Source organism: Heliconius melpomene, chromosome 18 (assembly GCF_056956725.1).
Source record: "Heliconius melpomene rosina isolate 202511_hmr_F chromosome 18, ASM5695672v1, whole genome shotgun sequence".
Lineage (NCBI taxonomy): Eukaryota > Metazoa > Arthropoda > Insecta > Lepidoptera > Nymphalidae > Heliconius > Heliconius melpomene.
This window is the reverse complement of record NC_140406.1, coordinates 14,190,355-14,215,570: the sequence shown is the minus strand read 5'-3', so window position 1 is coordinate 14,215,570 and position 25,216 is coordinate 14,190,355. Positions and strand designations below refer to the sequence as shown.

Below are 25,216 nucleotides of genomic sequence, written 5' to 3'. Positions count from 1 at the left end.
GCTATTTGAGCGTTTCGGTATTACTAGCACGTTATATGTATATTTAATGACAGCACTAATCATTTCTGTAGATCCTCAAAAAAGAAAGTCTAATGTAGGCTTTTAGAGAATACCAGTTGTTACATAGAATAAGTGGCCAACGAAATGCCTTAGCACTAGGTTCCCAGGTTCCCTTTACCTACCCTGCTATATGCGGGATACAGCGTAAAACTAAAAAGAAAACACAAAATAACAAATTTGGTTTTTCTCTATTACAGACAGCTGACCCTTTTAAGGCAGGTGCATGACCGTGGCAGAAACTATAAAGATATAAAAAAACATAAAAATTATATATCTCACATACTTGTGTAATGTAATTTATTATGACAGATAGAAAGCTAGTGATAAAATAAACATTTATTAAGGAACAAGCTTTTAATGAATCGGTTTCATTTGAGCGATAAGATACAGGAATCAATTAGGGAATTAATAAAATGGTGACAATAAAATAATAACAGTTATAAATAGACGGTCCAAAGCAAAGAGGTGTAACATATTTTTTGTTAAAAAACGTTTATAATCCTATAAACTTCACTTATTGTATTTTCAATGTGTTTAAAGCCGTATAATTGTAAATGCGACGTTTCCTGAGTTCGATTCCGACTCGGGGATTAAATTATTTTTATTTCTTCGTTCTCATAACAACTAAAGCAGGTATTATTCAAATTGTAAAAATGAAAATAAGACGGAACTTAACGCCAAGCTCTCTCATGCTCTGGCACAGAATTTAAATTAATTCAATTCTTAGAGTGGGGACGATATCGTACACGTTTACAACCAGACCCTATACTACTGAGCCACAATGGTCGCATTTATTTTAAGATATACAATTTTAATATTTTTCTAATTTTAATTTACAAATAAATACTTTGGAATCAAAGTAATCAACATAACACAATTAATCATTAGAGCCGTTACACTGGTCGTATTAAATTAAATAAACTCATCAGATGGGTATTAAAATTTGAATAAAAATGAAAAGAGTCGTCGTTCCATAAATCTTTGTGTGGGTGCAAGATTGATAGCTCAATGTGAAATATACGCCAGCCGTACTGCGTTGGCTTATGGATATGGCAATTAAATTATAAATATTATTAATGTTGACACCAGGGGCCGTCTGCGTCGGTAATGTATCTAACTGTGAACGGGGCGGTTGTGGGTTCGATTCCCACAGGAGGGAATGGTTTTTTTTTCTCTCTCGCTCTTTTCTTCATTCTCTCTCGCTTTTTTTCATTCTCTCAACTTGACAAAAATTATATTTACTATAAATGCGTTGTTTTGCGTCAGTACAAACTTTATTAAAAAATTTTAAAGAACATAATAAATGAAAAACAATTTGTAATATATTAAATGTGAATAATATTAATATAAAAATAATAAATAATATTCTTGTAAAATATCTATAAGAATTCTATTCACCCTTGCTGGAAACTGAACTTGCTATCTCTACCTAATACCCCACTCCACACCAATAAACCCTATCCAGTTAAGAGCTCTAAGTCCAATATAAATGAAATTCCTCTCATGATTTAGATTATGACGTGCGTCTTAAGACTATTAATTAAACTGACCGGGTGGTCTTAAATTTATAGAACTTTATAATGTCATATTTAATTCTTAAGCAAACCAATGAAATTAATTTTGAAATGCATCGAGCTATAATTCTTCATTTTGTTGTATCGATGTAAAACACGATTTTTATTACCTTTTTAATAGTAAATGCTTGTTTTTTTTATATTATTGTTTGGATATAAAATAATTATTTATGATGAAACCAGGAAATTTATAAAATTGACTAATGGAAGTAAACTAATTAGTGAATTTTATCGATAAGAGGAAACAGAATAGTTGAATAACGTAGTATGTATATTCTGAACATCTTTCATATCACAACTTTAACATATTAAAGAATTAATCAACTTTATCCACTAATTACTCCAGAAATAGATGATGGATGGTCATATCGCATGATATGATACACTTTAATAATTTGATTTAGAAGGCTTAAAAGCAAAGTAAGGGAAGTGACAATAGAAGTTTTTTATTTGTAAGTCTATACTAATATAATCTATACTAATATAATAAAGCGGAAGAGTTTGTTTGTTTGTTTGTTTGTTTGTTTGAACGCTAAGATCTCTGGATCTACTGGATCGATTTATTTTGTTTTTGTTTTGTATGAAAGCTGCATTCTTCAGAAGTGCTATAGGCTATATAATATTACATTACACATATATACTAATAAATAAAAATACTTTCTAATTTGACATGCAATTTATTCTGCCATGTTAATAACAACCGTCGTCGCTACGCAACCGCGTTCGTTACCGCGTCATTTTGATATTCATCCTTATGAAAATAAATATATTAGTCACTTTTAGCATTTCATCTAGATTGAAATTATATTTCTATAGAAATTATATTCTTATATTTCAAGCAGGCGTAGCCGCGTCCGGGTCCGCTAGTATTTTTATAATTTTTGACATAAATTGTAATTGACGTCACTTTACATTCTATAAAAAGACCGTACCTTCTAGGACAGTTTAGGAATATAGATAAAGAAGAAAAATAGAAGAAAATATCTATAGTTCCGCATTTCCAATACTGATATTATAAAGCTGAAGTGTTAGTTTGGTTGGAAGTTCTAATCTCAAGAAATAGTGGTTCGAGTTAAGAAAATCTATTTGCGTGGGATACTACATCGACATCGAGTAAGGTTATTGGTTATAAGTATTAAATCACGTTAATCGTTTTGATATAGCCCACTATGCCCGCAGTATATAGATTAGGCAATTAGAAAGTATCGTATATACAGAACCTTATAGAAAAAACAAATGTCAACATATGAAAAAAAAATCTTAGGTAGCTATTGAAGAAGTTCAATTTCATATTTTTTAAATTTAATATATCATTTTTTAGCTACACGCAGCATCCCGCAAACAGCAGGGTAGGCAGAAGGAACCTAGTGTTAAGACACTCTGATGTTTCAACACCAGGAGATACTTTTCATATTTACATCGGAAAATTATGTCGCACAGGAAAAACCAAAGGTGATAAGAAAAGAGCTTTCTTTAGGGTTAAGAAAAGAAAAAAAAATTATACAATTTTTCTAAAGTACGCGACGAATTGCCTCCAACAGCTGGGGGCAAAGTTTCGAAATAACACCGAACTAAGAGCCAAAACGTGTAGTGGCTATTTTGATAGGCCTTTCAAGTATCAGACCTTTAGCGACTAGTTTTCTTCACTTTACGTATAATTAAAACTTTTCAATTTGGAAATTGTAACTGTCTGTGTTATATATTATATTCTATTTAATTCATATGCAGTATAATCATTAAATTTATATTTAAATTATTTTCATTTACAAATTCTAGCGAAAAAAAGGATACATGAGTAATGTGAAAAGGTACAAAAATGTATAATTCATTCATACAATTATTGTAATTTAGTTAAGAAACAACAAACAATATAACTAACTATATTATAATATACTTGTGAACAAAGAAAATATTTACTTATATGTCCCTAATAGCTAAACTTTAGAAATAAAGCCTATTATTACCAAAGTCACTAAACCAAATAACAAAACTAATTTTCTCTATATATGAATACGATAGGAGTAATAACGAGAAACCTAGTTTCTGATAAAGAAGAATCATTACAATACCTAAGTGCTATACCATTTCAGCCATTCATGGCATCCATTATTTTCGTACCAACGCGTTCCTGTCCTACGCAATGTAGAGTAATGAAACCAGAGAATGTCTTTTATATTGATTTCATTTAATATTGACAACGTTTCTTATACATTAAGAAATTATCACGAATATATAAACATACTAGCGGCCCGCCCGTGGCTTCGCCCGCGTGAACTACGTTATTATTAATTTCTATCTCCATGAGTACCTAAGTCCAATAAGTGACGTCCATGCAAAATTTAAGACTCCTAGCATTTGTAGTAACGAAGTTTCATACAAACTTTCAACCCCCCCAAAACAACCCCTTCGAAGTCTAATATTGCAAATTAACGTTTTAGCGAGCACCTACGTCCTATAAATAAATAACTCCTATGCAAAACATGAGATTCCTAGCACTTATAGTTTCTGAGATTTCGTGATGAGTGAGTGACCTTTCGATTTTATATATATAGATTACATTAGGTAATAGTATTTTTTTGCGATTAAATCTATTAACTTCTTTCGAAAACCACGTCCTCTTATGTCAAACGATAATATGAATTTAAAATTCCAACATTACTCATACAAAATATAGTTATTAAGTTTAATCAAGAAGAAGTATCGCGGCAATATTTCACTCCCACAATGTTATTGAAAGCTGCGATATGACAGTTATGATAATCACTGGCATAATGTAAAATGACTTATGTCCTTTTGCGGTGAAAAGTTAATAATAAAAATCTTTTGTTTTGACGTGTCGCCTTCGTAATAAAAAGTAACAAGAGAGAACCTATTTTTACAGTACTCCGTTCTCCGTTTTCTACGTTTATGCAAAATATGGCAGTTAGCTAAACAAAAACTCAACGGTGTACTTAACATAACCAGACCCAAAAAAAGTTTTAAATTTGGATTTTTCTTTTCAAGCCATAGCGACACATTAAGTTGGAATTTTACTGTAAATGCGATGGTTGTGAGTTCGATCCCCATTCGAGGGAATGATTTATTCAGATTTTTCCCAACTAGTGAGATGAAGCGCAGCAATGAGTTACGCTACTCAAAGCTCATACTATAATTTTGCTTTCAATCACAAGCTACTCTACATTTACTGAATGAAGTTCACTTGCGATCATAGCACGTGAGAACTCACCAATGGTTCTGACTAAGCATAATACAAATTAACCTCCACCCCCTAAGCTGCTATATAAAACTACATGCATCCTATGACAAAGGTTAGGAGTTCGATGAAAATACTATTTATAGATTAGAGTAACATATTAGTTTTGAGAATTGATGATTTCTAATATAAAATTAAATGTATTTTTTTTGTGGTAGACGTGGATAAAAAGATATGACATGATAAACTGTTATTGCTTGCTTGCTGATTTTTTTTTTCACTTCTCGCATATTTCCACAAAGGGCACCTAGTGTTAAGATATCTCCCGCCCCCACTTTCCAGACCTTGAGCGTTGAGTGGCGCGTGGTCGATCTTAATCTTGTTACCAGAGTGAGGAAAACAACTCATTTCTCCAAGTGGGAATCGAACTCTCTCACGTTTCTGCCGATAGCCCAGGCGCCACAAGTCTTATTTTTTTTAATATTAGATAAATTAAGTCCTTTCATTTTCTTCTCTCTCAGATTACACGGTAACAAATGGAGAGGCCCACGTTGAAAGTAATGTTACAGGGTAGGTTCAGCTAGTTGGTCCCTTGAGGTGCATTGCCGACTCAACAGGGGACGGTTGGTCAGAGCAGCAATGATTGTATAGCTCTTGTTTTATGGCTACAACTTGATGCTATACGTGATTTGGTTTAGGGAAAACATTTTTTAAAGAACGGCGTAGTGGTGGAAATCACGGGTTCGAATTCCGCTACGTTAAATTTTTTATAAGTTTTCTGAAAAAAATATATTTCTTTTATATTTAGATTTTTATCTTTATAATATAAAAGGGGTGAACAAAACAGCTTAGTAAGACTTTTTTGGAAATTTTCCCATTGGGGTGAGAAATTGTTAAGTTTATTTGAAGAATTGTATTTAATTATTTAATCCAGGAATCCGAACTGTTCCGTTATTGAGTGACTGACAGACACTGCAAATCCTAAACTACGCGAGATAGAACGCGGACTTTTGTCCCGTAGATTTCCTGGAAAGCATAGCGGAGAGGGAACTGTAAAACCTAGTTTTTATTTTTAAGTAGATTTAAATTGTATTACTATAGTTGAACAGTCTACGGAAACAAAATTGCTTCTCTCTTATATTTACTAGAGAAAAGATCACGAAGATTTATTCTTATAGATCTTTGAATATTTACCCCCACTTTGTAAGTAAATGCATTGAACGTATTCAACGATGCGCCCATAGGTAGCATAAAGTTGTGAGAGCAATTTGCGATCAACTTCCTTTACTTACCTTTACTACTTGGGGGCGAGAACGTATAAAAATCTATACAAGTGACCCTCTCTCGAGATATACAAGAACGATATCTGATGCAAATAAATACAAAAATAAAATACATTTTTTTATAGGTCAAGTACCTAACTAATAGAAAATAGCTGATTTATAAATAAATAAGTTTTTATTAAAATTAAACGAGCTATAAAAAAAGGCTTGTTTTTTTAATATGTATCTTCTACTTAATATTACGTAACTCAACGCCGAAATTTATCTGACTGCACCTAAGAATATTCCGAGTTAGATTTGAACCCAGTACTATACAATATATACCACGTCATAATATAATAAATAATATTATAAATTTTATTATAACTTTCAATATCCTTTTACATCATCGTTATGTCTCTGTCATCTCTTATAACCTATTGTCCTAAACTTAGCTTATACAAAGCTATAAATTATACTTCAGCCATCTCATACTATATAATAAACCTTATAGAAAGGACATAAAGTCTAAAATACAATACACAATAGATCATTACCGGCAATTTTCAATTACGTCCACCTGAAAGGGCTATGTTGTCATCTTTAAAATTATATCTAAGTTGTTAGTTTTTAACAGCTGAAAGGAAACTTGATATGTTTTACTTATAAAAAAGGAGAAAAGTCGTCGTTGCGTAGTTTGAAAGGGTGTGACCGAACACGTGATGGTTGCAGGTTCGATATTCACATAAAGAATAAAATAAATAAATCATCTTCACGAACGCACGAACTTCAGACGTAAAATAAAAAAAAGGACCCTAAATATATTCCATCCAGGACAACAAAAGGGCGGCTATGATACATAGCAACCGATTTCCATACAATCCCGTGTAATTAAAACACCTATCATATTATAAGGGCTCGATTATCCCTTTAGGTGCACGGGACAATCGGAAATAATAAATTTGCTGGGTTTGGCTTCATATCAATGGGTAGTGCTATAACGAGGAAGTGCTGATTTGAATAAATAACAAATGGTTGTTTTGTGTATATAGAGTGGATATTAGATACAACTATGTCAGATTAAGCGGTAAATTTAGTTATATTATTATTTGTGCGGGATATATGATAGATAATTATATTTCAACTAAATATTTTAGTTAAAAGATCTCTCGTAGGCCTGTGGTGGCGCTGGGGTACAAAGTAAGGCTGTGAACGCGACAGGTTGTGGATTCGATTTCCACTCGGGAAAATTAAATATTTAATATCTTCATTTCTTTGGTCTGTTATCAACCTACATTGTGTCCAGAATTTGGCGGAAAATGGAACATGGAAGTTTCATTCACTTCTTTTATTTATTTATTTTAAATATCTTCTTTAATCTATTTAGATGTATTTTAGAAACAGTAACGTCTTCTATGTAACTAATACAGCAAAACATAACGCACACCTTGAAGTGAAGTAGTTAAAATATTAAATAACGAGATATTTTTTTATATTCAATGTAAATTACTATTAATCTACTTTTATTACTGTAACGAAATATGTGTCGCTATTGACTTTAGCTATTGTATTTAAATGTTTAAAAATTGATAGACAATAATATTAAACTAAATGTTTTGGTTCACACACACTGACAGCCCTTTCGCCACGAGTGGCGCAACCAAATACAATCAAATATATATAATTAACATACATAATACTCTTTATCTTCCTCCACAGTTGAGTAAAAAGCATCTGCACACAAATGAACCGCATTAAGCCCCAGTAACATTTCGTTATGCAATATCAATTTAGAGGCTGATTCTTTTCAGGAGTACTTGCCATAATGGAATATTGGCTGTATGCCAAATTTTATTAATTTCGCTTCGTATTTCAGTGCGTGGTCTCTCGTTACATCAAGAAGTTATTACGTCTAGTCGCTAGTTATTATTGTAGGATTGTAGTGCTTTTCGGGAGTGATTAAAGTCTTTTTTTTCCGTAACATTTAGGCGCTGGAAGCTTAAAGCATTATTTGCAATGGTTAGTAGATATCTAAAGCGCGGCGTTGAGTTGCGTTATTAAACAGTTGTCCAATGATTCAACGTAATAATTTGTCACTCACTGTTTGAATCTTTCAGATTTTTAAGGCATTAATTGTTGATGGAATAGACTACCAGACGGTAAAACACAATATTACAAAAAAATATACTTGAATATTAAGTATATTTAAATTTAGGTATTTGAATTTGTGTTGAGAGGAATTTGATTTCGCAGTTATCAAAATGTAGATAGTGTAACGATAATGTAATCAAGGGGTTAAAATGTGCAAGCTACTTACCCTCAGCCACCCTTTATCTAATTTTAAGTACCTCTCAATATAAAAGAGAATGATGACATTGGAAAAAGTGAAGGTCTCTTCAGTTAGGTTCCAAGTGTTAACTAGTTTGAAAAGAAGATTGGCGTAACTTAACTCGGTATATAGTCTACAAGAGGTAGGGGGATGTAATTTAGTACTCATTTTTCTGAGAGAGAATGGAAGCTACAACCATTATATTTTATAGTAGCTGGCCCACTGCGTCACTACGGTCTCAACTATTATAAATGTAAAAATATGAATATAAAACAATACAATGGCAAAGTTTTATTAATAAAAATGCTTTTAAGCTCCAAATTTTTAACAGGACATGAAAATTGAAAAGTTTTAACGTGCATATTTATGCAAATTGAAAATCTTTTTATAGTATATTTTTTTATTATCATTTTTCTTATGCATTTTATAAGTACATAAGACTTAGATATGTATATAAGTAGTAATAGTAGTAGTTATTTTACCTCATTTGCACTCTTTAGAAACAACACTAGCATCAGTCTAATTAAATAGAGACCGTCGAGGCACAGAGGCGGAACGTCTGACACCGACGGTTGAGGGTTCGATTTTCTCACATGAGTAAATAATTATTTCAATTTTCTATCTCTGGTAATAAGTTAAAGGCGCGCCGCCATGTTCCGGCATTCAACACGAAATGTTTCAAAATTAGGAATAGAGATATTTGATTCGCAAAATGGAGAATAGAGTATCTTAACACTAAGTTTCTTCTGCCTACCCTACTATACGCAGGATAACTACTATAGGTAGAGCTAAAAATGTAATTAAAAAGACTTAATATAGTACAAAGTTAGATAGTAGGGCTTGGACGTTTTTTGAAGTTAATTTGATGATGCCGAACAGACGGCTACATTCATTTGCACTGATTGCAATTCTCGTTTGATAAGCGGAACCTTTCACAAATGAGATCTTTATAAGATATGTATGTGGGGCTTTTTCGTCTTTTTCAACTGATACTGTAACTTTTTGTTTCTTCGGGGATATAAAAAATGTATACGTAAAATCTGTGTTAAATAGTAGTTAACGTGTAATTTATTGTTTATATGTGCTTGTACATTATGAATAGGTGTATGTGTTGCTTAGTATTTCCTATAAGATACATAAAAATATAAATTAGATTAAATTACAATATGTTCAAGCAAGCGTCAGTATGTAAGTGTAATAAAAATTCCAAGCAATATAATTTTTGACAAAATAAGAAAAAGGGGAACAAGAATTGTCCCAATTTAAATTTATTGTTTAGCCTACAATTTAGTGATATCAGTTATCTATTAAGATAATTGTTGAAATATCCAAACGAAAGAAAAAAATACCGAGAACCTTTACCGAAAATTTAATTCGAAAATATTTCTAGCGCTACTCAATGTTTGACAAGAATCGCTATAAATCCTTACAATTCAATTACAAAAGAAAAAACCGTTTCCGCCCAAAAACATGGGCGGTAATTTAATTAAAGGACGCTTATAATGGAGTTGTTCTATATGATACGGCAAAGTGATTTTAACTGATAATATTAGAATGGTCGTATATAGAAATTTGATTCATTCATTTAAGCTTTGAACATAGCTGTTTGTGTATTGTTTTTTTTTGTTTCAGGGTTAATATTTTTAAGTAAATTTTTTGGGCTAGGTACGGTCCACCCGTATCCATTAATTTCTATGCCAATGAATGTTAGAAAGACTATAAGCTTTCCGTATAAGCAGTTAACTTTTCCTTCATTCTTACTATAATAGTACAAGATATATGAACAAGTCAACTAGTGCGCCATAACAGCTTCAGTGTATTTTTTTTCTGAATTGAGTTCCGCCATTCAAAAATTGGGCGTAAAGAAAAAAAAATAAAGTGAAAATGGAGTGTCTTGACAATATGTTTCTTCTGCTTAGTAAGCTAATATACCTACGAAGCGAAAAAAATCTTAAGCATATAGTTTTCGTTTTACGAAAACCTCAGAGAAGTCAACAATCATCTATGCCCCACTAAATACTGTAAGTCAAATACAGAACCTCGAACAAAAACCAATTTCAATTTGAATGTTATTTAGAAACTTGCGTCAGTCTTGGAGCTCGTGAAGATTCGGTTTTGAACTAACGTTATTGCAACGAGAATAACATTTTGATGACAATTTCACAGAATTATGATATATATATTATATTATTTTATGTGAAATATTAACTGTATTCCATTTTGATTTCTATTTTAATTACTACATCATATTAATTTAAGGTAATAAAAAATATTTTATACCGGTTTTCATTTTATATATCGTGTGGGTTTGCGTAACCGAACACAGTAGTATGACTAACTTCATGTTTCACGCGTTTTCCTATCATGTTCCATAAGTGGGTAAGCAAAAACTTATTAGGCTCTCCATTCCCCAATTTCTGCTTAATTTTCGAGTTATTGCTTGTTGAGTCCCCATTTTCTAAAAGTCAACGCCGTGATTATAACTAGACTTCTCGGATTCGAGCAAACTTTACGTCGGGTTAAAGCAAAAACTAACCATTGTATACGATTACATCCTATGCCAATAAAGGGTCTCTAAATTTAAAACGTGTGTTCTAAGGTAATATCGGCCTATCCCACATAATCTAAATATTTTAAAATTGACGATAATAAAAAAGTCATAAAATTTTCAAAAAACTCCGCAGTAATAACGAAACTTACAATAAATCTAAACTTTGATTCAATGCCACAGGCCAAATGACTAACAATTACGTTTCAATACATCACCTAGAGATGGCGCTGTATGTATGAATGAATTGAAAGTTAGATTACACAATTTAAATTCCCCCTTCATGCAAAACAGGGATGGCAAGATGAGGGGTGCGGAATATATTATACTTGGGAGTGGGGGGGGGGGTGAAATATTTACCTCGCGGGACTTTGGAAGTGCGTTCGACGAAGCGTAGGAAAATCTTAATGGATTATGGTATGATTGGACTTCTCGGTTTACCTCATATTTTGCAGGTTCTTTTTCCTTTGCAATCTGTTTTCTATGAGGATTAAACGGTTATGCCATACCAGTTTAAGCAATTAAGAGATATTGTTTAAATTTTTTCATCTCTATTTGTTTTTTCTATTTTTTTTCCATCGTTCATGGTTCAGCTGGTATTGGCAATCTAAATGATTAGTTAAGTGGCTCGGTGTGTGTATTGTTTTCGATACTTCAATCAATTGGTTATACTTTTTTCGGAATTTAGGATTTATTACGTGAAGTGCTTTATAAGCTTTGAGCTTTTCATTTTAAATGTTTGATAAAAGTGATGTTTTTCTATGTATCTAAAACATAGTATGACACACAAACTCTTCCCGTAAATTAAAACGATTAATGTCATCTAAAATAGCCTTCCTCTAAACTGTGAACTATCTATTATAAATAAATATAAAGAATGATTGGAAACTCAACATTATGTATATTTATTTATAACATAAATACATCTAAAGTTAAATGACAAAACCAGAAATAAAGAAAGAATATATGGTCTCTTATCACAAAGTTTTCTCTAACCATCAAACAGAAGTCCAAAGTAATAACATATAATACTTACCACCTACACAAGGTACACAGATCAAAATCGTAGTACAATAGTGGATTCGTTACAAAGTTAAACTAGCAAGTTTCCCAGCCTACAGTTTCATCCAAGTTAGTAGCTAGTGGTGTTTTCTTGACAGGTGACGTACATTACGAGTTACCTTGTGTTTGACGGAAGGTCTTATCATATTTTAGTTTTAGTTTAGTTTAGGTATACCTTTAATTTAACAAATTGTTATAATAATATAAGCTTTTAGCATTTCGTTTATTTTAAAAGCAATTTTGAGTTTTGCTATTTCAGAAATTTCTTAAAATTTCTCTCTTAAGTAAAAGTTTGGGATTAACAGAATAATTTTATGTAAACAGTAAATAGTTGAAAGTTAATTATTTATTACTAAGACTTATATTAAAGTTGTTCTAAAATTTCTTAAGATCTAAGCTAAATTTCTACTATATATTTATATATAAATTTATTAACTTACAGTACCACAAATACACCAAAAATCCGAAAATAAGATGAAATAAGAAATAACACATTTCTACATTGTTATAAAGTTCCGACCGAACGATTCTACGAGCATCATATCGAATTGAATATAAAAATAACTTCATTTGAAATGCAGTCGATTTCTCAAAATAACATGAATGTGAAAAATAGCACACATTTCTAAATTAAAGTGCTAAAATCGATGTGTGAATCACGAGGTTTAGTACAGAAACAATAGTGTTATATGTTTTGCTAGGACACGTTAATTGAGACATACCGTTAAGCTTTAAGCTAAAACTCTTGTATTGAATATTGTATTACAATTTCTCCTGCCTACGTTATATTTTTTAGCTTTTATATGATTTTGTTTAGAAATATTATAATTTTATGACCATATATTATTAGTTCATATAGCAAGGAAGATTTGAACCCATGATTTCTTCAATATCTAACCAATAAACTATAACTAAAACAGCTTTCCATTTTAATTAAATTCACATACATAAATAGTTTATATATTTATTAATAATATGCATACGTGTTGAACGTCGTCTTGTCTTATATTGTATGAGTATATTTGGTATTTATTTTTAGACATTCGCCTGTGAGCGGCTTTTTGCTTAACGAAGGCCTTTGAAGAGATTTGCAAATTTAACGTCGTTGATACTTCTAAATACAGTCTGAGAGCTGGTTATTATATGCTTAGTAAATACATATGTTTAAATGTAAATAGATATACGTTTGTTTTAGTTTTACGCTTTACGCCAAACTAGCAAGATATACATAGAATCTGGGAACCTAATGTTGAAACACCCTTCGCATTTAAAAGAAGTCGTTTTTTGCAAACTAAGAAACTAGGTTCAAAAAAACACAATATTATAGTTGCTATAATATAAAAAAAATACTTCTATATTTGTATAGTAATATAATATAGAACATAAAACAAAGGGAGGCATAAAAAAATCATTGTTTCCATTACTATTTCTTAGAGTAGCTAAGACCGTCTTAAGCACTTGTTGAGAACTGGTAACGATTTATGTATGCTTACAGCCCGTTTGTGAGGTAAGTTATTGCTGCTCTCTTAGAAATTTTTCTTTAATTTTCTATTAAAAGTGTGGGTAGTTACTTGTAAATGGGTTTTTAAAGTGATTTAACATAATGTGTCTGTACGTTTATAGTTTATACAATTTAATGTGAATGTGTTTGTATTAATTAAGGATTGTACACTTGCGTTTTTCAGATTCAATCATTTTTCGCATATAGAAAGGTAAACATAAAGAACCCAATGTCAAAACACTACGTTTTTCTCGTTTCATTTGAATTCTTGTTTAAAATATTAAAAAGAATATATTGTTTTATCACAATTTTCGTTTTATTTTTTGGAATATAATGATTCATAGTTTATACACGCTTATTTAATTTGTATAGTTAAAACAAAAGTTTAATGTATTAAGTAAATACCTCCTACAACGTAAAGAACCAAATCTATGACTAAGCATTTAACAGTTCGAATTACAATAATCTTAGTGTGTCAAAGTTAGTCATAAAAATATGTTTTATGAATGAAACCGCAATTGTTTACAATTGGTTAGGCAGAATTTTTAAACAATTGATTTTTTGGGTTTTTTCTCTTTTCTGAATAAATGTTTTCGGGTATTTTTCCTTTTCTGACTAATGGGAATTATCTTTTATAATCATATAATATTGATTTAAAATAGGAGTACAATAATTTTGAAATTAATCACATTAACCTATCTGCAAAACCACGAAAGATTTATTGAGAAGACTAAATTTATGTGTAGTTTTCAATACTAATTTCCATATAATTTATCTTGTAATATAGAACTAAGCTTAAATTATTGGAATAGAAATTAAATATACCACGTACCTGCTGGACTTCTCGCTTCCACTTGCAGTCTTGTATCAACGAAGATGGCCACTAATAACAAAAACACTAAAGTTTTAAGTCTACAGCACCGTCCTCTACCTTTACACCTCATATTATTGCTTTCACTAAAAGTTGTATCGAAACTAAAACTATTGAAATAGTTCACACTATCGCTAGTAATTTTATCCTTTTCAAAGACACTACGTTTAAAACCGTGTGTACTAGAGTGAATAACGCCTCCTCTGTCTTCTAGAAGTGATTTTAGATCTAGGAGACTGTTCCTTTTGTTCTTTATGACCTTTTCTAAAGGTTCTGTAACCGTTTCTGGTTTCCCAATCATAGTTGGTTGGTTTTTTGTTTGGGTGTTAATATGTACATTCATTCATGGAGTAGTCAAATAGTTGCACCATCTTGTGTTGGCATCTGAAACAAAAGAAAGTTTGGTTAGTAAGGTAATTGAATAATAAGAAAATACAATAGTTTATAATCATCGTGGAGCAGTGAGTCAGTATCTGATTGTAATAGCAACTGTTGTGGTTTCGTTTCCTCGCTCCAGTAGTCAAAACGCGGCGGTGAATTCCGCCTCTCATCACTCAATGTCTCAAAAATTGCGGAAAATGGAAAACGGTCTGCAACTAAGTTTTCTGGATTTTTTGGTGATTAATGTGTATTTCTTATGACATGTCGCTATGCAATGACTAAAAAGAGTTTCGGAGATGAGTCATTAAGTACTGACTCTATAGGTAAGCGAATTCATCGCAGGTCAAATGAATGAAGACTGATTCACCGCTTAGTTTTTTGTCAAGTACATTGCAAGTGTTCGCTCTTTTTATCGAGAGGTTAGATCGAAGATACTTATTATATAAAAATATGTGATCACTTAGTCCTAAAGTAATTATAAAATGTTAATCCATAATAAAGAACACTTAGCAAATTGACAGTTATTGGGACTTATTCGCAGGAGTAAAGCAAAAAATAACAACTTAATAGGATAAGCGTCTATAAATTCGCTAGAAGAAAATATTGGATACAAGTAAAATATTATATAAATAGAAATATATACATTGGATAACAATTGGATACAAGTAAAATATTATAGAAATAGAATTTTTTTTAAAGATAAATATGTTTTTTTTTCAAATAATATGGTATAGGGTATTAGTCATCTGTAGTGAAGGTTGCGTGTTTAATTTGTATTCAAAGGAATAAATTATTTTTAATTCAAGGCATCAGTGCTCACAGCTTAGAATGGACTGTCTGAACACCAGGCTCTCTCTACTTACTCCGCCAAATGCCGGAAAAAACAGGAGGCTTAATATAATCTAAACCAAAATTCACATACAATTTTTGACTCAAACTTAAAATAATCCTTTAATAATATGAACATATTTTTTTTTTATTCACCATCCAAGATAATAATTCCCCCCTACAAACTTACAAGTAATGGTATACCAGTATCTCATTTCTATTAAAAATGTGCGATCTAATAAGCAATTCATCAGCTCGTGACAGTGTTATCGAGCGAGGGCTAAGGGCCGTAAGGGGATTCACACCTGCGACTTTGATAAGAGTGAATGAGACGAACTTGTTCTTGGATTAACGATCGTCTAGACTAGGGGGTTAGGGGTTTCCACTTTCAATCGGCGCGAATTGAGTGTTCCACTGTCAAACTGCCAACATTTGACGTCCGCAAATTGGGTATATGTGACAGGTTCAATTTTAGCATCATGCGATTGTGAATCTACGATTTGTAGTTAGTTTCTTTAATGTAATTAGAAATTATATACCAAGAAATGAGAGATGATATACAAAGTTTTTGCTCAAATATATATTGTAACTCTACAAGATAGAGTTGAAGGTAGTGTTAACTTCGTGATCCATTACTCTGTTTTACAATATGTTTATTTAGAAACATTGTGTTTAAAGTTACACTAAGGGATCTATATAGTAAAATAAATGAGAAACCTGTAAAAAATTGAGTTGTGTATTTATTTACGCTATATTGTCGGCAAAAAAATAATAGTGCAAACAAAGAAAAATATACAATTGATTAAATTTGTATTTGTATAAATTATACGAAAACATCTACGAATTCCAAATAGCTTAAAACTTTTGCTATATTTCTTTATAATAATTTTATTTAATACTAACATCAAATGGTATTATCATAGTATAGATCTTTAAATATGCTAGGTGCACTAAATTCAAAACAAAAGCCTTCGAGGAAAAATCTAGAACTAGGCTTAAAATCGAGTCAAATTGATATGCACTTGCACTTGGGTTGCATTTGCGAGCCGTAGTTTTGAGTCCGCTGGTCTAGACTTACACTAACGAGTTTTTGTTGGGAGCTCGTTATTTTTGATCGATTGTGCTTGCGAATGACCGGCACGGTTTGGAGTGTAAAATATTTCAACTAGGATGCTTTATTGCGGATATTTATTTTATACTGTTTTTCCACTTCCTAGTAATAACATTGAAATTGTGGTGTTTTTTTTTGTTTGTTCGTTTGTGAAATGTCGATTTTTTGAATTGTTGAAGTGTTTAGACACCATCAAGGTGTAGTTAGTGGCAACGCTTATAGTTTTAGCCAGCATTTTTATAGAATTCGTATTAAATACATTTGTATCAATTTATAGTATTTTATTTTCGGGGGAAAATGGGAAACGGAAGTGTCGTAATGGGAACGGAGTGCCTTAACATTAGATATCCATATCCATGTGCGGGAAACAGCCTGAAGTTAAAAAAATAAAAAATATATATTTCTATATATTAATATTATAAAGCAAAAGAGTTTGTTTAGTTGAACGTGCTATTCAAATAGAAAAAACTGTAGAGTTCTACCTTTCTCTAACAAAATAGAGAACAACGTTAAAATAACCGAATCTATATAAAACAGGAACACTAAAACACTTGTATCTTCCAACCGGCTGGCCTCAGGTGCGGATGCAGTACGTCATCAATCTAGTTCTTATCCCAGTGCATTAGATGGATGCTGCACCTACAGATGAGTTATCTTAAAAGAGATAATACGATGTTTTAATTTGTAACGAGATAATAGTTTTGTTAATTGTTTTCTAAGCTGTGTATTAACGATATATAATACTATGTTAGTATTTTTATTTTAAATTAATGTTTAAACCCTTTTAAAATCAGAATTTAAATATTTAATTCGTTGTTAAAATAGATGACCAATAAAATTAATCGATCTTTTCTTAACGTGGTTCTTTAAAACACTCAAAAAAATATTTATTTGTACATATATTTTGAGATTTGAATCCACGTAAAATTGTAGTTTGTATATTATATTAAAAACGAATTATGTAACACTAAGTTATCTTTGCTTACCGCTTCTCACTCGAGGAAATGAAATATTTCATATTTTCAATTCCTCGTTCTGGTAACGCGGCAAAGCACCGCGTTGGGTTCCGCCACTCAATACGCAATGCCTCCAGCGGCGAAAAGTAGAGAACGGAAGTGTCTTAATGGGAACGGAATGTTTTACCACTAAGTGTCCAGAATCCCTTTAGCTAACCTACTGCGCGGGATAGAGCGTGAAGCTATAAAACAAAGTGATCTAGGGGGTTAGGGGTTTCCACTTTCAATCGGCGCGAATTGAGTGTTCCACTGTCAAACTGCCAACATTTGACGTCCGCAAATTGGGTATATGTGACAGGTTCAATTTTAGCATCATGCGATTGTGAATCTACGATTTGTAGTTAGTTTCTTTAATGTAATTAGAAATTATATACCAAGAAATGAGAGATGATATACAAAGTTTTTGCTCAAATATATATTGTAACTCTACAAGATAGAGTTGAAGGTAGTGTTAACTTCGTGATCCATTACTCTGTTTTACAATATGTTTATTTAGAAACATTGTGTTTAAAGTTACACTAAGGGATCTATATAGTAAAATAAATGAGAAACCTGTAAAAAATTGAGTTGTGTATTTATTTACGCTATATTGTCGGCAAAAAAATAATAGTGCAAACAAAGAAAAATATACAATTGATTAAATTTGTATTTGTATAAATTATACGAAAACATCTACGAATTCCAAATAGCTTAAAACTTTTGCTATATTTCTTTATAATAATTTTATTTAATACTAACATCAAATGGTATTATCATAGTATAGATCTTTAAATATGCTAGGTGCACTAAATTCAAAACAAAAGCCTTCGAGGAAAAATCTAGAACTAGGCTTAAAATCGAGTCAAATTGATATGCACTTGCACTTGGGTTGCATTTGCGAGCCGTAGTTTTGAGTCCGCTGGTCTAGACTTACACTAACGAGTTTTTGTTGGGAGCTCGTTATTTTTGATCGATTGTGCTTGCGAATGACCGGCACGGTTTGGAGTGTAAAATATTTCAACTAGGATGCTTTATTGCGGATATTTATTTTATACTGTTTTTCCACTTCCTAGTAATAACATTGAAATTGTGGTGTTTTTTTTTGTTTGTTCGTTTGTGAAATGTCGATTTTTTGAATTGTTGAAGTGTTTAGACACCATCAAGGTGTAGTTAGTGGCAACGCTTATAGTTTTAGCCAGCATTTTTATAGAATTCGTATTAAATACATTTGTATCAATTTATAGTATTTTATTTTCGGGGGAAAATGGGAAACGGAAGTGTCGTAATGGGAACGGAGTGCCTTAACATTAGATATCCATATCCATGTGCGGGAAACAGCCTGAAGTTAAAAAAATAAAAAATATATATTTCTATATATTAATATTATAAAGCAAAAGAGTTTGTTTAGTTGAACGTGCTATTCAAATAGAAAAAACTGTAGAGTTCTACCTTTCTCTAACAAAATAGAGAACAACGTTAAAATAACCGAATCTATATAAAACAGGAACACTAAAACACTTGTATCTTCCAACCGGCTGGCCTCAGGTGCGGATGCAGTACGTCATCAATCTAGTTCTTATCCCAGTGCATTAGATGGATGCTGCACCTACAGATGAGTTATCTTAAAAGAGATAATACGATGTTTTAATTTGTAACGAGATAATAGTTTTGTTAATTGTTTTCTAAGCTGTGTATTAACGATATATAATACTATGTTAGTATTTTTATTTTAAATTAATGTTTAAACCCTTTTAAAATCAGAATTTAAATATTTAATTCGTTGTTAAAATAGATGACCAATAAAATTAATCGATCTTTTCTTAACGTGGTTCTTTAAAACACTCAAAAAAATATTTATTTGTACATATATTTTGAGATTTGAATCCACGTAAAATTGTAGTTTGTATATTATATTAAAAACGAATTATGTAACACTAAGTTATCTTTGCTTACCGCTTCTCACTCGAGGAAATGAAATATTTCATATTTTCAATTCCTCGTTCTGGTAACGCGGCAAAGCACCGCGTTGGGTTCCGCCACTCAATACGCAATGCCTCCAGCGGCGAAAAGTAGAGAACGGAAGTGTCTTAATGGGAACGGAATGTTTTACCACTAAGTGTCCAGAATCCCTTTAGCTAACCTACTGCGCGGGATAGAGCGTGAAGCTATAAAACAAAGTGATCTATAGCCCTATATAAAACTAAATCAACTATACACAAAGCAAGTAAATACGCTATCTATGTAAAAAATTAGAGCACAGTAGTTCTCGTACAGCCTCAGGTGCAGATCGCGCTCGGTCATTAATCTGTCCCTGTTATCCCCAGTACGCTGCATATGGGTACATTTGGTCAGCTAAGCTAAGTGTAGTATATCAATTACGGAAATTAGTTTCTATTTCAGGATTTTTTTTATTTTAGAATGTTTTTATTTTAAAATGTATTAGTTTTTTAGATTGTTAATAAGGGTTGAGAAACAAGAAGAACATAAGTACCTAGATACGTATAGCATGTTTAACTTAACCTTTAAATGTTTAAGTTAAAAAAAATTAAAGTTACCAATATAAGAAATTTATAAAATCTAATATGTAATTAGTAGATATATAATTAATATAACAATGTATCTCAAAAATTTTAACTCTCCTCAAATTTTATAATTTATATTTTTCACATACATTTTAAATCCCCTATAGCGACATATTTCTTAATGATCATGTTTTCAAATGTATTTTCACACGAAAGCGTTGAACCTAGAACGATCATCATAAAAGTGATACAGCATCTACTACATCAAAGGCGAAATGAGAAACAAGAAATCGCGAAAATTCCAAAAAGCATTACAGAAAGCTCAATAAACATCCACTCTTATATTGTCGCTTTTCCCAAACTATTTCAAGTAATAGCAGAGTTGGTGCAATACAATAACTCATAGCACCTGCAAAAGGTCTCAAGCCCCTGGAATTTCTGAACCTCTCCCTGGTGAGTTCTAACAATTTTCAGTTACGATCTTTTTATTGTGACACGGAACAAATTTTCTTTTTCATAGTTAGATGTGGAAATATCGCGTGGACGTGATCTTTTGTTTCCAATAGTTGTTTTATCTTCATTTATTATGAGTTGTTCGATTTTTCTTGCTTTTTTTACCGAAACATTTAGCAGGCAGGTTAGGAAGTAATTCAGCATCTGAATGTTGCCGCAATGAATGTGGGTTCGACTCCAACCAAGGATATAATTATGTCAATTATTCCTCCTAGTTTCGCCACCCAACAGGCAATGTCTTGAAAATAGAGTGGAAAGTGGTGGTTCCCTCTGTCAGTAATGTAAGTATTGTAATAAATTAGTAAATATTGCTACATAAGAATATTGATATACATACTCGTATACTGTATTTAAGACTGTCTCAAGCATATAAATATTATATTATCAAATAACTTGTGTTCACTGGGAATTATTAACTTATCGCGTTAAATGAATATGCAAAGAATTAATACCGACATGAAAACTTTACACAGTTTTTTTTTATATACTGCGCTTTTTCACAAAGCGATTCAATATTTACAAACACAATTTTAAATTGTACTTTAAAATCCATTCTCGGTTTTGTGGAAAAAATGCAATAGTAGTTGTGCCAGATATAATATAGAAATAAGAATAGTTATTTAATCAGAAGCTTTGTGCTTTTGTTGAAGTATTAAGTTCTCTTTTTTATGAAAGTTATACTGCAGTTAGAACTATTATTTTCGTTAATTAATTTAGCTGATGTTAGGTGTTTGACGCTTGACTCGTTCTATTTCATAGGTCGCAAGTAGGCCACTTAGGCATATAATTTATCTAATAATTGAATAATAAATATGTCATTCATGGTATAATTTATAGTTAATATTCTCAAACAATCATGTGGCTTGATCACATAGAAATGTCAGTAGTGCAATTTTTATACGAAAAACACTTCAGGTGAGGAGAGTCAGCAAGAAACTCAACAGTTGCTTATTTTTATCAACTAAAGTACAACAAAGGTAATACTTTACATCAAAAAATACTTAAAATAAGCAAACCTAATGAATTTATAATCCTCCAAGCTAGATCCACTTGGCTTCTAACTAAATTAACCATTTGCAACAACTCGTTGACAGATGAAGGGGGGTAAGAAATGCATAGTAATTTATCCTCGCAATCCCTAGGACCCAGCGCAGGTGCACAGTTGACGAATCGTTTGTTTTATCTTGGTTTCGCAAGTTTTTTGCTAAACTTACATTTTGCTAAAGCAGAAAAGCTAAACGTCAGTGTCAGCTTGGAACAAATTTATTGTACAAATTAATTCTAGTGCTTAGTTGGGCATGTCCTTTTATTTTGGTACTTAGTCTTGTTTATGTATAAAGGATTTTGTATGGAATGGGAATTATTTTGGTTTATATATAAAAAATATGTATAGTTACATACAGCGTTCTCCACTATCCGCACAATTTTTGAAATATTGCGTGTTTAAACAGAAAAATGAAAATAATTTAAACATTTTTCCCATTCCCCCAATTAGGGATTGAACCCGCAACCGCCGTGTTTACAATTGGACACAGTAGAAGAAATTGTCAAACCATCTAAATAGATATATCGTGATTTATAGGCAGGACGATGTCCATTTCAGTATCGAGTATTGAATCCCAAAAAAAAAGTCACTGGACAGCAAGCTCTACTATTTGTAGAAATGTTTGTTTTGTATCTATGTACATATATATGCATGTATATGAAATATTTTATGTTTCAACTGTATGCAATATTTCATAGCTCACATAAAATCTAGACTAAAATCTAGAATCGAAATGCAAAATATTACGTACTATCTTATTTTACTTTTAGTTGGAAATAAATGTGTCATACACCTTTTTGTTTTTCTATACACCTACACAAATATGTTATTGTATGAATTGATGAGTTTCTCGACTTTGATTTTCATGGCAGTTGAGAAGAGAATAGATAATTTCAAAAATAAATATAGTTTTGTGAGTTTTTAAGGGTACATTAAAAAAATATATGAAATTACTAATTTGTATATTAATTAAAAGCGCGGCGATTATCTTAATATGGACAAAAGCAAAAAATTTAGTGATTTGTCACTTCTTTACCAAAATTAAGTTAGAGCCACAAATAAGAAATTCAAAATAAGTCTCTAGCACATCATATTCTTCTGAGCAGACCATTTTATTATAATTATAAATAACAAGCACTAGGAGCTATCCTCTATAATGCAAGCCACCTCGTACCTACTGAGCTCGCGTTAATCTTTAAAAGGAACGTGGTTGTGTGGAGGCTATATTTAGAAATGGCTGGTTCGTACTTTCGATCTAATGATATAAGGAATGTTGAATCTATATTTTATATTAGATTTATTCAAAATTGGATACTGCTATATTGATATATAATAAACTAGCGGCCCGCCCGCGTCTACGCCTGCGTGAACCACGTAATAATTAATTTCTGTCTCCATGAGTACCTACGTCCTATAAGTGACGTCCATGCAAAATTTGAGACTCCTAGCATTTGTAGTAACGAAGTTTCATACAAACTTTCAACCCCAAAAACAACCCCTTAGAAGTCGAATATTGCAAATTCCCGTCTTAGCGAGCACCTACGTCCTATAAGTAACTCCTGTGCAAAATTTGAGATACCTAGCACATGTAGTTTCTGAGATTTCGTGATGAGTGAGTGACCTTTCGATTTTATATATATAGATAAGGGTAATAAATAGGATAATAAAAGTTGTGAGAAATCACTCTGTCATATCAAATTCTGCGATAAGTGACAAAATCCTCTATATAGATATACTTATCGCAATGACGGAAGTAATTATTTTTCCTTTTTTATAATATTTACATTTATTTATGAAATATCCATAATAAAGTTGAAAATAAAAATTGAAAAATAAATACTATTATAGTACGGTTTTCTTTTATGAAAAAAGTAGTAAGGAATAATAAATAAATATAGCAAAATTATTGCCCAATTTCCTGCAAAATATTTACAAGAATTTACTACTACTTCATTACTATATATTGTCCTAGTATTGGGAATACTATTTAAAATATTGTGAAATCAGGCAGGGTATCGTTATTTCCCTAGCCGATAAGCATCTATAGAATCTAGGTAAGCCATTTCCTGGCGCTGGCGAGTTACGAATAACTAAGGTGGAATGTTAGAGGTTTAACATAGAATTTTAATTTCAAACCATACTTGGGATTAGTTTTTTTTATATATTCTTTTGAGATTTTTCGTTAAAATATATAAAGAGACTTCGATATCGATTTTCGATTCGATTTAATACTGCGCATTCGGAATTGGAACACTTTTTAATTTTAAAACTATCTTACTAATGTAAAGTAAGTTTATTAAAAGTAAGTCTGTTATTTTATTAATTTATTATTGTCAACAGAAGAAACATTACAATATGGTTTAATTACATTTCACTGCCTTGACTAAATATTTTTGCAATTATAGAAAATAACAGCATAATAGACATAATAGGTTAGACGAAGGCCCTACACATTTTCAATTCAATATAAAGAATTCTACGATTTTTACATAATAGAAGAAATAGTAAACATTTTACACGTTTAACTTAGATAAAACTTCATTTTTCTATTCTCACCATACAATTTATTGAGCGCAGTGGTTACTAAATCGCCTTTCAGCTATTGAGTGCATTTTCATAGCTGAAGTGTCCGCTCGGCCACTTGTTAAGGAAATGTATTGGTACGGAAATCATGAGAAAATCGTTATCTTCCAAAGTTACGGGGCGTTTTCAATATAAAATGATGGTAGAATTTAGAAGTTACCTGATAGGTACCTATTTTGTGGAAACATTCAGTTTTGATTTAGGTTTCTTTTTCGTGTTATTTTGTAGCCTACTGGTAACCTAATGCTTAGCTTTTAGGCTATCCTTGTGAGGTCCAGTAGGAGGATCATGAAACAAAATTCAGTAAATATTACCTAAAAATATTTTTAATATTTTTGCTTATGTAAAAATGCACTAATCTCAGGAACTACTGGTTCGAATCGAGAAAAATAAATGTTTTGTTGGATAGTCTATTTATCGAAGGCTATATTATAACACTAATCGTTTCGATGTAAACCACTGCAACTGTGGTCAGAACTACTTCGGGCATTTAGAATGTGTTATGTCATACACAACTCTTAACTATTTCTATTTAATTGCGCAAAGCCACAGTCCAAATCTAGGAGTTATTTTATGAACAGAAAAACCACAAGCCAAAATTTACAACTCTAAAACTGCTGTTAATAATAAGAAACTGTTTAAAATGTTAAAAACGAACGCATACTCAATTATACAAAAAGCAAATAAAAGTTGAAGTTTAGAGCGCTAAAGAGATCTCAGCCACTTTTACACACTTAAATTCACGTAATTACTTTAAAATTACACCTGGGCCGAAACGAGTTGAACTCATTTGCTAAGAACCCTAATGAGATTTGATGGAATGAAAAAGGGCAATTGC

The 25,216-nt window shown here is 31.4% G+C and overlaps 1 protein-coding gene across 3 annotated transcripts in view; it reads right to left on the bottom strand.

Annotated features, from left to right (window-relative positions):
• Positions 1–25,216, bottom strand: part of Cirl (Calcium-independent receptor for alpha-latrotoxin) — a 265,280-nt gene that overhangs the window by 96,910 nt on the left and 143,154 nt on the right. For all 3 annotated transcript variants that reach the window (XM_085202511.1, XM_085202509.1, XM_085202510.1), the window contains exon 2: positions 14,362–14,784. In XM_085202511.1, the coding sequence (XP_085058637.1) occupies positions 14,362–14,743 (382 nt within the window). In that variant the 5' untranslated portion in view covers positions 14,744–14,784. The remainder of the gene's footprint in view (positions 1–14,361; positions 14,785–25,216) is intronic.